General features: G+C 39.5%; 1 protein-coding gene across 5 annotated transcripts in view; it reads right to left on the reverse strand.

Annotated features, from left to right (window-relative positions):
- Nucleotides 1-1,207: 1,207 nt before the first annotated feature.
- Nucleotides 1,208-15,423, reverse strand: part of Ube2q2 (ubiquitin conjugating enzyme E2 Q2) — a 57,093-nt gene continuing 42,877 nt past the window's right edge. For all 5 annotated transcript variants that reach the window (XM_075965858.1, XM_075965856.1, XM_075965857.1 and 2 more), the window contains 5 exons: nt 13,914-13,972; nt 10,685-10,733; nt 10,179-10,274; nt 5,092-5,158; nt 1,208-2,870 (listed from right to left, as the gene is read on the reverse strand). In XM_075965858.1, the coding sequence (XP_075821973.1) occupies nt 2,839-2,870; nt 5,092-5,158; nt 10,179-10,274; nt 10,685-10,733; nt 13,914-13,972 (303 nt within the window). In that variant the 3' untranslated portion in view covers nt 1,208-2,838. The remainder of the gene's footprint in view (nt 2,871-5,091; nt 5,159-10,178; nt 10,275-10,684; nt 10,734-13,913; nt 13,973-15,423) is intronic.

The raw sequence follows: 15,423 nt of genomic DNA on the forward strand, positions 1-15,423 counted from the left end.
GACACTGATATATTTACATTTTGAGGTGAGCATGGTGGTGCATGACTAATCCAGCAAGATGGAGGCAGGAGGTTCACAAGGCGAAAACCTGAGCTTCTCAAGAAAATTTAACGTGGGATAATCTAAACACATTAGCAACTTAAGTTTTTGTGTGTTTTGTTTTTCGAGACAGGGTTTCTCTGTAGCTTTGGAGCCTGTCCTGGACCTAGCTCTTGTAGACCAGGCTGGCCTCGAACTCAACTGAGATCAGCCTGCCTCTGCCTCCCGAGTACTGGGATTAAAGGCGTGTGCCACCACCATCCGGCTTTGTTTTGTTTTTAATGTAGAAAAACCTCTTTAAAAGCACCCTGCCCCTCAGTAACAAACTGCCACTTTACTCTGGAAACCTTATGGCTACTTAATAGCAAGCATAGATGGCAAACAGTCTCCAAACACTTCACTGTACCTCGAGAATGTGTGAAACCCCAAATGCGTTCTGATAATAAAAACCCCAGCAGGTCCCAGGGTCTCCAGGAATCCCAAAGTCCTACTTTCAAGGACTATAGGCCCCAAACTACTCAATGGACCCATTGGGGGTGAGCAGCGGCATGTGATGAGGACCAAGGGAAAGCGAAGGCAGTGTGTTTAAGAGGAGGACTTCTAAAGATTCCCACACCTAAGAGGACCTTCGGAGTGGGCCACTGTTTCTGAATGAAGTAGGGTGGATGGCATTCAAATAAAACATCCAAACCAAAGATGAATGGCAAATTTCAGTCACGGAGGAAAAAGAGTATTATCCAAATATACTGAGCTAAAGCCAGTAAGATAAACTGTCAGCGGTGTGTATAAGGGTCATAAGACAATAGAGGGAGTGTGCTATTAGTATCCTGAGAAAATTAGGGATATAATTAAAATAGTACTTGAGCCACAATTTCCCTGCCAGATAGCCTGGGCTGGAAAATGGGACAAAAACAACAACAGCAACAAACCCAACAAAAAAAAACAAACCCACAAGCATTTGCGTTTAAAGACTGTAAAGGGAATGGCTAAAGAAAAATTGAGTGCACTGTTTGAGCATACCAATTCTAGGTTCCCTACCTCTCATTAAATCAGCCTTCATCTTCACCCCTGAAATCTCTCCACACCCATCCTCTCTTAAATACACTAGAATTTTAGTAGAGCTAGAGACACCTGAATCACAGCATTTATGAGGGAAAGGTGACAAAGCGATTTTTAAATGGTTCTTTATTCATAAACTTGATGCAAGTTTACAAAATTTACTGTACATTGCCAAATAAATCTGCAATGAAAAATAAAATCCAAAAAACAAAGCATGCCAAATGTGCAGCTGTCAAATCCGCTAGCCACTAGGATATTAAAGAATTCAATAATGTATTCAAGATTTTGCCTTAAGGCTTAAGGAACTTTATACTGCTTTGAAGAATTCTGCCTTGTCACTGCTGTCCGAGCACTGACCATCATTTAAAGGGAACCAAGTGAGCAAAAATACCACCTATCTTTAACCTGTCCTCTTAACCAACAAAACAGAATCAGGAAAAATTCAAAACACAAAATGCACAGTGCCAAGTTTCCTGAATGTGGTTTGCAAAGTTTAAAAAAGAAAAAGAAAAGAATCTAAAATCAAATGTGTAAGAAACACCTTCTGAGTCAGGTGATGGTGGCACGTGCCTTTAGTCCCAACACTCCTCTGTGAGTTCAAGGCCAGCTGTTACACAGAGAAATCTCGAAAATCAAAAACAAAAACAAAAAGGAAAAATACTCTGTACTGGTTTGTGCAGGAAAATGTGCTTCTGGGTTTCTTTTTAAAAGTGCTTAATAGCTAGAGTTTATATTTAAATCAAATTCAGGATTATTAAAAAAAAAACTATTACCAACCAAAGAGTACTGATTCAGGTAAGGTGGTAAAATGGAAAGCACATTGATTTGTGTCACATCGTATAAAAGACTAACATATGCAGAATTCTTACTGGTCTTCTGATGGAAAAGCACGGTATGGCTATAGCAAAAAAATTTAATGGTCTCCAATTTAGGTATCTTTTATACTTTTGCTCAAGGAGTCTTTGTACCAATCACTTTAGAAGTTTATCAGTTTATCAACAATTGCAACACCCCGTTAATAAGTGGAAAGGTAAAATAACTTCATAGTTTAGAACTTCGGGCTCTACACTGTGGCTCTTCCCCAAAAACTGCTGAACCGGAGGAGGCAGGTTCAGCACAGCAGGGGAAAGCACTGCTCACAAATGGCTCACTTTGCTTTCCCTAATATGAAAGAATATAACTATTCAAACAGAAACAGTTCAAACTTTCACACAACCATGAAAAAGTTAACAATTTAATGAAGAGGCTTCCTGTCATAATTTTGGCAATAAAAAGATTTCAGACCTGAAAAGGCTATGGTTTAGAAGACCTAAAATTCCTAAACCAGTATTGACCATCAGTTAAACTTTTATTGGCTCTAAACGAACAAGATTTTGCAAATCTTCATACCCCATAGGCTCAATATAAGAAGGTTACTGTAAATTCACAGCTGCAGTAAACTGATGCTGACTTCCCTGCTTGCTTAGAAGATTTCACTTTTCAAGAAAGAGGTGGTAGGGAGTGGCTATTGTGTGTACTTAATAGGAAAAATACAGTAAAGGCCCCACTGTTCAGTCCAAGATACCTAAAGTGAGCAAAATGAAAAGGCTGTATCTGGATGTCAGTTGACAGATTATCCGCTATATAATCTATTAGCTAATGTCTTCGGTACTGCTGTTATACGGGCACTCAAAAGCTTATGTCTGCACGTTGGAACGATTTTCTTTAAAGCGACATTGGTCCAGACATATGTCAGTGTAGTTAGCCATCTTCCTTTGGAGGTGTGTACCAGCCTAAAATAAAAAGGAAACAACATTAACTACTTCAATCCTTGAAGCAACTAGGAAAAGGCACTACTAAGATCAGGTCCAGTCTCTACTCATAATTTTGTTGTTTAACACTACTGTAGAAACTTAAACTTGTGTTTTGGCTACTAACCCAGCATTCACATATGCTCACTGTATCAAGTCACTGCATATGAATAAACCACACATGAGTTTCCAACACCTATATATGAATGGTATTCCTAGTTGATAATGACAGCATGAACTAATAGTAGTCTACATGCTAACCTTCCATTTCAATTTTGTATTTAAAAAACACCTGGCAATTACAATAAAAAATATACTGGTAAGTAAAGTGTTGTCATGACATAAGATTCTAAGTATGTGAGGAAGTCTATCACAGAGTTAGTAATCTCATAATGTATGTCCAAACATCAAGTTACACATGATAAGCACACAATTTTGTCAATTTAAAACAAATAAAAAGATGTAAAACTGAACCCACTACTCTTTTATCAATGCAAGGCTTACACATACACACAACATTTTCTATAAATATCTTTGAATGTCAATTGTAGGGTTTGCCTTAAGAAAGAAAAGGGAGCAAAGAGGACTGTTGCTCTTATTCCACATAAGTCTAAACTCTCATAGAAAGGCAATTAGATGCTCAGTCATGCCTGCCTGGCACAAAGTAGGCATTGGAACACATTGATATACTAGAAATGGCTATTATGAAAGCCTGGGCTTAATCTCATATTGTAAGACCTTCCTTTAAGACTTGGTTTTGACTATTATTTCTAAAAGTATCACTGAAAAAGTGACAAGTGGCATTGTTATTAAAATAAGCGTACAAGACACAAATTTAATCTTAGAAACGAACATACATATGTAAGTTGAGTGTGCATAGGCCAGAGGCCAACATCCTGTTTCTTCCTCAACTGCTCTCCCCTTTTTTGAGACAGGGTCTCAACCTAGAGCTCAATAATTCAGATTGGCTGGCCAGAGAGTTCTCTGTCTCTCCACAGGTGGGATCAGAGGCATCTGCTGTCATACTTGGCTTTCCATGTGGGTTCTGGGAACAAACTCAGGGCCTCATGCTTGCATGGTTAACTTCCCAGCTCAACTAACACATTTCTAGAAAGTTAAGACCATTTACTACAGATGCTGACCCTTAGGAAAGTTACTTCCTTCTACTCTGCACAAAAGAGCATTAGCTTCCCTCCCATGCTACAATGAACTCTTTGTTTAGGGCACTTGGTTACAAAGTATGCTGCATGGGCACTATTCTTTTTCTTCCTGTTTATTAAAGGACACTTTGCCAACTTTAGAGATGAGGAAACAGGAGCTAAAAGAGATCACAGAAATGGCTCAGTGGGTGAAGGCAATTGTCACAAAGCCAGAAAACCTGAGTTTGATTCTCAGAACCCACATGGTATGTGTGGTGACAAGCACATACACACAAAACACATATTTCTTTTCTAAATAAATCATAGGACTAAATAAAAAAAAACAGTGCTAGGAAGACACATAAATGGCACTTACAAACAAGTCTTCCAAGCCAGGCCAGGCGATGCAGACCTAAAATCCCAGCTACTGGGGAGACTGAAGCAGAAGGATTCAAAATTCAAGGCCTGCCTGAACTGCAGAGTGATCTCAGAACCAGCCTGGGCAACTTAGTGTGATCCTATCTTAAAAAGTGAAACAATAAAGGAAAAAAAAGAAAGAAAGAAAAGAAAAGCAAGAACAAGGGCAAGGCTTATTCAAACAGTAAACCTATATCTCAGCAATAGAATGTTTTGCCTGGTGGGGTTCTGGGTTTGACCCTGAGAGAGGAAGGAAGGAAGGTCTACAAAGCACGAAGCTGAAGATGTTTCAGAAGCAGATGGTTATGATCCTGTTATGCTTGCTCAAGCACAGTGAGAGCTCCTACACAGAGTTGCTCGCACAATTCCTTTAGTTACAGAATATGTTTCAAGTGAGCAACGGGATTTATCCACTAAGCTGAATTCTTGGTTCAGACTCAAAGGCATTTAGGTCAAGTCTTCAGGGTACAGAAAGAAGCAATGTTAAGATTTATTGAGAAATTATGAATACAGCAAAAGTATGCCCACTATAATTAACAATATTTGATAAAAAATTAAGACAGAAACACAGGAATAAACAAGGCAAACAACAGCATGCTGTGTACAACTTCATGAATGGCACTAAGTACTTATTGAATAAAACATACCATTTTTCTCATGTATCTGTACAATGGAATTATAGGATTGTTGGGCCCGTGCTAGATTATACTGATTCTGAAAAAGAAATACACATTATTAAATCAAAACTGCAGCCAGATGAAAGCCATCAGAGTAAACTTACAGATGCATCACTGCTGAGCTTTAAAGGACATTTTCATTTCCAGAGGATTTGTGTTACTAACTTTCCATATTTGCTACAATTTTATAAGAATAACAAAACCAGAATTGTACTTCACCAAACCCCACAAACTTCAGAGTTGTTGTTTAAAGTCTTCCTACCACTGGTCAAGCAGGAAAGTTTATAATCCTAGTATGTGTCTCCACACTATCTGATCAAGTCAAAGGAAACGTATTTAGATGAGTAACACCCCAACTCTTCCTTCTTACATCCAAAAGGACAGTCCATGAGATGCTGCTTCCAGACAAGAAGACACTAAGCTCAGGTGCCATGCATCTAAATATTTGTAGTTAGAAATATAAAGAATGCTCACAATTGCCACCAAGTCACCTCCTTTGACTAAAATAAGGAATTTTGTCTAAGGCACCAAGGGACTGAATTTTGTCCCCTCAGGCATGGATGGCCTACACCTAACTTCAATTACTATCAGACACACTCTAACAGCTTACCCCACCTACAGTAGCACATCATACAGCCTGCTGCAGAACAAACACACAGTAATGAACAATGACAAGATGTAGATAGAGACATTATCCCTTCCTGATATGGGATGCCCCTCTGTATGCTGTGATTACCATTAATGAATAAAGAAACTGCTTTAGACCTGTAGCAGGGCAGAACTTAGGTATGCGGAGAAAACTAAACTGAATACTGGGAGGGAGAAGGTAGAGACAGAGAGAAACCATGGAGCTGTCGGAGAGAGAAGCCAGTTGGAATCTTGCCGGAAAGCTACAGCCACGTAGCGATACACAGATTAATAGAAATGGGCTAAATTAATATGTAAGAATTAGCCAATAAGAAGCTAGAGCTGATGGGCTTGGCAGTGATTTAATTAATGCAGTTTCTGTGTGATTATTTTGGGGCTGAGCAGCCAGGAACGAACAAGTGGCCTCCTCTCCAACACCTTCCCATCCCCACTTCCCATACTCAAGTTAGCTACATTTTCTAGTTTCTTGTACTTTTCAAGGGTGAATTCTGTTGTCCAAAGACCAACCCTGTATACATTTGCCAAATTGTAAAAACGCCTAGAGAGGAGCTGCTGCGTCAGGACCCAGCCTTTGCCATGCTGAGGCTTTGCTCAAGTGTTCCATTATGGCTGCCAAGACCATCTGTATGCATCCCTACAGAACTTCCCAGAAGTCCCTCACTACTGACTAAAGCCACACCCTCCCTATGGTCTCATTTTCTGGTTTACTATTCAGTACAGCTGACCAAGTCCATGCATTTGTGAGTCCCTTATTTTCATTTCTGTACCAGTTGTAAACAGATGCTGTTTTCTACAGAGTAATCTAAAGCCCTGCCATCAGGCACCTAACACACACACACACACACACACACACACACACACACACACACACACACACACACACACACACACACCACAAGGCAGCAAAGAAAAATTTTAAAATACTTTCATGGGCTGGAGAGATGGTTCTATGGTTCAGAACACTTGCTGCTCTTCCTGAGCACCAAGGTTTGATTACTAGAACCCCATATGGTGGCTTCCCACTCCAGTTCCAGGGATCTGAGGTCCTCTTCTGGACTCTGAGGACACCAAGCATGCATATGGTGCATTGACATATAAGAAATTTAGACAAAAAAATCCATACACATTAATTTTTTCCCAGAAAGAGAAAAATAAAAGAGAAACAGACTAAGCATAACAAAATATACACAACATACTCTCAAATGACCATGGGATACTGTGCCCACTCTGCCTCTACCATTCTGGACAGCAGACACAGTTGATGGTTAACCTCCACTTTAAGGCACTATTAGGTCAGCAGCAGACGTCTGCTTACACCTTCAATAATCTCTCCCTTTTCTTTTAGTTGGTTTGACTCCTTTGTAACAGTGAGTTGGATTTTTGATCTGTTGTTATTTTCTGTTTTTATTTTTTTGATTAGCATACAAGAAACTACGTACCAGCATTTTTTAACAAGATAGGTTTTGGTGGATTCTGCTCTCTCTCACCTTCCCTAGCCTAGTAACTTCATTGCCTCCAGTCTCTCTTCTTCCTCTTCCATGTCCGAGGAGGTTGTCCTTTCTCCTCCTCTTTCACTACCGTTCTGAGCCCTCCTTTAGCCCTGCACTGTGGCTGCTGTCCCAGACACTGTAGAATTTTATTTTTAAATCCCATTTAAGCAAAGAGCTGTATAAATCTGAAATTCTACAGAACACCATGTATTTCTGGCATACTAACTTACCAGTCTTATTTAACTAAACTAGGGATCAGAGAGTATCTGTCTTTTTTTTTCTTTTCAGCATTATGGATTGGCTTCACTCAACAACTTTAGGAGGGTTTTTTAGAATTTTACTATTGCCATTGTAGTTAAAAATTATTTTTACCTTTATATTTGATTTTTAACTATAATTCAGAAAGGCACTTAATTTCCAAATTCATCTGTCCTTTAATTGGTCTCTTCATTATTATCTTCTAACTTAATTTCATATTTGAATAATATGGTTTGGAAGGTAGCAAACCACAAGCTTTTTGTATTGTTTGCCTTGTCTTATAAAATAATCTGCTGTGATTTTTTTCTATTTTCCATGTATGGCTGGGAAGGAGACAGGGATCCAGTACTGGGCACAGGGCTCTGTTGGTTCCCAGACAGCCTGCTTGCTAGTACTCAAAGTCACACATGCAGACCTCTTTCTTTGCTGGCAGACTGGTCTATTTCTCCCTGGGGTTTAATTGAGGTTTTTCTCTTTAATTTTAAGCTACTCTGTATGTTCTGTTAAATTCTTCTTCAGATCTCTCTTAACACCATTCCTGGTCTTATTAAATGATCAATTTCACTATTCTGTTTTAAATGTTTTCTTTCCTTTGGCTTTAAGGGTCTCATGTAGCTCAGCCTGGCCTTGATTTCACTATGTAGCCAAAATTACCTTGAATTTCTGATTGTCCTGCCTCCACCTTCTAAGTGCTGGGGTGATAGGCATGTGACCATGTGCCCAACTTCAACATTTCATAAATTATATTGCACTTCAAAATAAAGTTGCTATTTTGTTCTGTTTTTGTGTTTTGTGGCATTGGGGAGTGAACACACACTAAGTAAGCACTCAATCACTAGCCTCTAACCCAGTCCTTACCCCTATCTATGATCGGGTGCCTGGGTGGCCTAGTTGTAATCTTTAATTGAATTCCCTGTTTGTTTGATTTTAATCTTTGGGAAGCCTACAAGCTTCAATTAGAAACATGTTTCTGTGGAGGATGAGTCCGCTTCTGTGAGAGCTGTGACTGCAGCTCACATGGAACCACAACAGAGCCTGTGGAGACCAACATTCTTATATTTGGCACCTCAACCTAGCTCATTATAAATACTAGACGAGGCTGCTTAGTCACTCCCTAGCACCGGAAAAGATGAAAATAAATCAGATCTTTCCTGGGCTTGTGAGCACCACTCAGGGTTCCACAAGAGGATGACGGAAACAAAGGGACACCTGTCCTGAGTGTAGAAGCAGGGTCAGCACTGTCCCGAAGACTGTGTACCCCAGGACTTCACTACCATTCACTAATGTTCCCTCTGTAACATGCACACTATGTACTTCAGCATGCCCTATTTTATGGTTTTGGAGATAGGGTCTCCTTACATATAGCCCAGTTGAGCCTAGAATTCCTGTGTAGCCTGCTGGCCTCAAATCTGCAATCTTCCTTAGCTTCCCAAGTGCTGGGAACTACCTTTTCCGGAACAGGACCCTGTAAAGATTTATTACTTGTATAGCCAGCCTCCAGTTAATGCTACAGTTTTTATTTCCTAGTAACTGAACAGGAAACAGCCTGGCTACCATCCTTCTAAGGCCATGCTTGTTCTCACTGAAGACAGACTGGACATCCACCTCTCCCAAGGCTGCTGCTTGCACAGAGCTACCAAGTTTTCAGCCCATTCTTCTAACCTGACCTTGATCGTATCTGCTGAGAGGAACTCTGTTTTCCAGCATGTGTAAATTTATGTCAGTTAATTCAGCTTTTAGAAAGCATGTATATTTAATTACTTTCAATTAATAACTGACAAGGTCATTTAAAATATTATACTTTGTTTTCTTGACTAAGACCAAGTGTAAATATTTAAAATACTCTAAAGTAATAAAAAAAATAAAAAAATACTCTAAAGTAATAAATATATGGCAAAAACAAATTTGAAGAACACAAAATTCAAACCTCATCCCTAATCTGACCCCATCAGTATTTCAAAACCCTTTATTAGAAACAATAGCTATTAACACCTGAATGTCCTTCCAAAGACAGTCTATACTGATACATATTTACAGAGCTCCAGTCCTCCCCATTGCTGTCCCTACTACATACACATGCACCCACCGACACACATCAACAGCATGTTTTTAACACTATTGTATGTGCACGTGTGTGGGCACACGTCTCGGCATCCGTGTGCAATCAGAAGACAACTGTGCAGTTAGGATGTGACATTTTACAATAATGAGCTCAAACTAAACATGTCTGTGAACATGAACGACTAAGTGGGGTTAAGGGACTGCAGTGAGCATCTTGTCTTACACATGTGCTTCCTGCCTTCACTCTCTAAAACAAGAAAATCAAATGAAAATTCAGCTGTCTCAAAAATAATTGAGACGGGGGCTGGAGAGATGACTCATCAGTTAAAAGCATTTGTTCTTGGAGAGGATCGGAGTTCAGTTCTGATTCCCACGTGGTGACTCACAACTGTCTATAACTGCAGTTCATCCAATGTCCTCTTCTGGCCTTTGAGGGCACCAGGCACACATGTGGTCCACAGCACATATATCCAGGCAAAACACTCATAGGTATAAAAATAACTAAACGTCAAAACTAGAATCAAGACAGAAATATGCCTCACACGTGACCTACACTAGCTTGAGGGCACCTCAGCATGTCTGGAATTCTGAAGTACATACCTTATTTGCTCCAAACTGCACCCGGGCCTTTCCTTTCACCAAGGTGGCATTGATCTGCATGATGACTGATTCTATAGAGTAGGCGCTGCTCCAGCCCTACGGGGAGAAAAAACACAGTGGTCTTCATAGTTCCCACTCAGGAAAACCTAATGAAACATCACAGAAGAACCCACTGACAGCAAACTCGTGCTAAAAAATTTGTAGCAAAGAGGAAGATATTGGACAATTTCTAGGATCATATAAACAATCCTGTGTCCTAAACATCTAAACCTAAATGAATTATAATTTTAAATAGACATTACTCTCAGTGGTTGTTCCAGCATGGACTGAGCTCAAAGTACAATGAAATTTTACCAGTTTACCTTAGATTTTGTTTATTAAAGTTGGTGCTACTAAAACATTTTTTTAAAAAAATTTAAGCTGCTACATTTAAGAACTTTGTTCTTAGAACCCAGATAATTTATGGAAATAGTCCACCAAGACTGAGAATTGTGCACAAGAGTTACCTGTTTTGTAAGAAGTTCCATACATAATGCTCCTCCACCCAACACGTACCTTTAAAAAAGAGAGCAAGCATACAAAATCCTTTAAATATAAATATTCCTTAACTTCTAAAGCATTACTAAGAAATCACACACACAAAACTACAAGGTAACATATAACAATGAAACTGTTGTTAGGGACATAAGACTGGGGCCCATTTCAAATGTTTGTAGTTGTTACTCTAATACAATCAACTTGTCAAACAAATTGAACAGAATAATTATAAACTTTTCCAATGTCAAAACTGTTTTCTTAGCTGGCATTCAAGTGTTCCTCTGTCCCTGCAGCTCTCCCTGCACCCTGTGGCAAGGCGAACTCTGCTCTGCTGTCTGCCCTCTCCAGAGTTACACACAGCAGCAGGGAGCTGTACAGTCTGAACTGCTTTAGCTGCTTTGTTGAGGCAGCACAGTAGAGTGTGTCCCCACCCCAACACACTGAGACTCCACAGTGGAGCCCACACACCACCTAACATGGCTTCACAAAATTTAAGCTGTCTTCTTGGACTGAAAGTTGTGTTTTAGACATACCTCAGAAAGTTTCAGTCAGTCAGCAGTCTTCCTCTTAGTAGTTGGACGACAAAAACAAAGCTATTTTGACTTTGCCTGGCAGTTTCTGCCACTGAACCCTAAGGCAATAGTAGCATGGGGTCTCTCAACTAGCATCACATCACCATCCTAAACTCTTAGTACGGTCAGAGGATCCGTCTCTCTAGAATGTTTTTCCTTTCTTTTGTGTATTATGTGGTGCATGTCTGTTATGTATACATGTTGGTATGAAGGCCAGAAATAAACCTCAGCTGCCTTCTCAATGAACCTGGTGCTCACCAATTTGGCTAGACTGGCTAGCCAATCAGTTTCAAGGATTTCTCCTTGGCCCCACTTCCCCAGTGCTAGAATTAAAAGCACAAACCACCATACCTAGATTTTATGTGGGTTCTGGGGATCTGAGCTCAGGTCCTAGTTTCTCAGCACACATTTTACCAACTGAGTCATCTCTTCCATTCCTAGAACATTTTTTAAATTGTTATTTCCCTTTTCCTATACCATTTAATGACAGGTGGATCCAATATCCATGGTTAAGTGTGCTTACCAGAGAAAGGAGGGGAAAATGACTTGTTACACAATTTATAATGTTATAGCGATTTTAGTGTTGCTATACTTGGCTAGGTGAAGGCTAGTGTTTTGAGCAAGAGATACTAAAGTTTAAAAATCGCCATTATTTCCATCCTATGTTTATTTTGTGTATGTAAATATTTGGTTAGGTTACCTAATATTCTCCTTCCAAAAATGGCCCAAGTTTTATGGTAGAAAAGCTACTTTTCCTGCCTAATCCAAAAGCATGTAGGGAACGTTTAAAAGTAACAAAACGAATCTTACAATTCTAAACATCTTTGTTCTGTACTCTTAGCCTGTGATCTCTACTCATTCTAACAGTATCTGTGAACAGCACTATAACAGCTTGCCAAAAGTAACAACAAGATCCCTAAGGGTTCACTTCATCTTTTCTGAACATCACTCAGGACTTTGGGATTCTGACAGTGCAACACTTCCCAAACAACAAACCAGAGGACACCATCTCCTGAGATGCCAAAGTGAAGGGGGAAAAAAAGACTAAAGAAATTTAGAATAAGTTATTTAGCATCTTTGTGGAAGACATATTTAGAAGAAATTATTTAGTGTCTCTGGAAAATCACATCAAGTCTCCAAGAAGTACCTTTGGAAAGAATATCACTTAGTCTGGTGTCCAAAATGCCTATTAATATACCACAGAACTTTTTGGGAGATACGGCAAAGAATTGGGCCACAGGCAGCTAAGTCAACTTTTAAAGGCGTATTCCCAGATCATGTTGTAGACATCTAAATGGCTCGATACATCATAAAAATGGATTTAAGGCCATGTTTTCTGTTTGTTTTTCTATTTAGCTGAGCTTTACAGACACTATTGGCCAGTTCTGCAATATTCTGCAGTCCCATCATCAGTTCATACATATTCTGACTACACTGAGAAATCTTAGCAGGATGTGATCTCAAAAACATAGCATCTATACTTATATTTGCTTTGCACATTTGTTTCTATATTACAAGAGACTATTCTAAGAAATTTTGAAGTCTGTCTTTAGGAGTCACCAGTACTATAAACAAAATGTAACCTACTACTCTCTCAAACACAGAAACGATCAGCCTAGGGACAATATTTTTAGATTTTATTATTACAGTAGGAATCGCTTCACAAAGTGGAATTAGCTGAATACTTGAAAATTCTCAAAGAATTTTTCTTAAAAGATTTATTTTCATCCGTGTGTGCATATGCCCGCAGAAGCCAGAAGAGGGCGTTGAATCCCTTGAAACTAGAGTGACATGCAGCTGGAAGCCAACTCGCCTGGGTGCTGGAAACTGAAGTCAGGTTCTTAGGAAGGGAAACAACTGCTCTATAACTGAGCTATCTCTCCTGCTCCCCTACAAGCAGTTTAATGATTCCTATATAGGGGACTATGAAACATTTCATAACTAATTTGATTTTTTTCCATGCCTCCCATAGCCTCCTAACTACAAAAAGAAGCAATATAAAATTCAGTATGGCTGTATGGCAAACACCTATCTACACTGGGATCAGCTCCAGTCAACTCAGGTTTCCCAGTTATCACTGTGACTGCACTCAATATCACAGGCCTATGGGAACCACAATAACTATAACTTTCCTGAAATCCTCAATGATCTATATTTGAAAATGCTTTTTCAAAAGACAGGATCTTAATAAATATTGACTACATTACCTAATATCCATATCTGGATGGATGGATGGATGGATGGATGGATGGATGGATGGATGGATGGATACTGTACAGCCAAGGCTAGCCTGAAACTCACAATCCTGATCAGTTTCTGACAGTTTGGGATTACAGGCAGGCATACTCAGCTAAAACCCAATTCTTAAGGATCGATATCTATAAATAAAATCCATTATGATATCTACTTATAAATAACTAATTTGTACCAGCCTGAAGGTGGACCCCAAGTCAGCGCTCTCAGTTTCATCTGGGGATGTCTTAGAAATGTAAATCCTCTGGCTCCCTCAACTGACTTGACACAAAATTGAAAAAATTCAGCAATCCTACCTTCCCAGTGTCCAGCCAGTTCTGCAAAGGACCCTGACACGCACAATCATAGAAAAGTAAATATGTATGTAACTTACCCTCCTGAGAGAACAGGTAACACCACTCGAACAAATGGAGGATCAAATGGAAAATTATCCTAGAAAAATGCAAGTTTAATCAATTTTAAGAACATCATTTTTAATTTTGCAATATTTAAAAGGTTTTCAAGTAATCAATAAAAAATGTATCCTCCTATTATCTGGTAACATAAAAGTCATAAAAGTGAAATTAGTACCAAACTAAAGATGAGAAACAGGTAACTAAAAATGTCAAATATGGAATTCAAGTCAGGACAGAATAGGGCAGAACTGCATTAACTCACGTTGTACACTAAGTAGCATGGCTGTGGGCAGGCCCAGAAGAGGAATGGAAGAGGTTAGTAAACTGCAGAATGCAGACTCGCAGCAAGGAGGCAAGAGGAGGGGCTGGAACACACCAAAGAAAGACCTGGGCCTTCTGCAAGTCAGGCTGGGCCCTAAGGGGAACAACAGCCAACTGCCCTCACAGGGAGTCAAGTCTGGCTCTCAGCCCTCTCCATCACTGATTCTCTAGATGTCCCCACTGCCTGTGGCCCTGGCAGGGGCAAATGTTAATCCCCCGGGAAGAATACAATACCGTAAACCCCTCTGCAATCTTTCACAGATAATGTGCATCTTACTAAGACTTAAGACAAAAGGATAACACAATGAGAAGACAGAAGCAGAGCAGCAAAACCAGAGTCAGCAGCCACATGTTAGAGTAACCAAACATCTGGAAGGAAGAGAAGAAGCAGCCAAACTCGGCAGAACTGCATATAGTAAAAAGGAACCCATAGGTTCTGGACTCTGGAGCTACAAGAACTAACAACCTAATAAGTGACTGAGACTACATCAGCAAACTGCAGAAAAGAGATTCAATAGATAGAAAAACACATCACAAATATCAAACATCCAAAATGAAGTTAGAAAAGGTCAAAAGGGGTAGAAAGGGTGGGAAAATGCAAAAAAAATAACAAGTCACAAGTTTTATCACACACTTAAGCCTTAGAAAGAGAACAGGGCAGAAAAACTGGAAGAATTTTTCAAAGACCCCTGAGGTTTGGTCACTGTGAGCACTTTCAGGAAAGACTAGAGGTGAAAGGTATCTTCAGAGTTAGCAACTTGCCAACCTAAAAAATCTATATTCCTCGAGCATGCAGTTAAAGCCAGCCAAAGCAGCACATGCCTGTAACTCCAGCAATCAGGAAGAGTTTGAGACCAGTCTGTGCTTCATAGCAAGACCTTGTCTCAAAGAAAAATCAAATCAAATCAAATTTTACCATCTACAAACTGTACTAAAAAGAAATACTCAACAATATTTTTCAGGCAGGAAAAAGATCATGCTATATACAACCTGAGAATAAGGAACATGAAAATTCCAAATCTACCTGGTCCCAGAATCCAAGTATAGAATGTAAATCCATATGTTGAGTACATGAACTCAAATGTTCTAAGGCTATGAGACTACAAGAGCAAAAAATGAATACTGGACTTTGACAATTCGAGGATATATATGGGAGGAGTAAGAGAA

Source organism: Microtus pennsylvanicus, chromosome 3 (assembly GCF_037038515.1).
Source record: "Microtus pennsylvanicus isolate mMicPen1 chromosome 3, mMicPen1.hap1, whole genome shotgun sequence".
Classification (NCBI taxonomy): Eukaryota; Metazoa; Chordata; class Mammalia; order Rodentia; family Cricetidae; genus Microtus; species Microtus pennsylvanicus.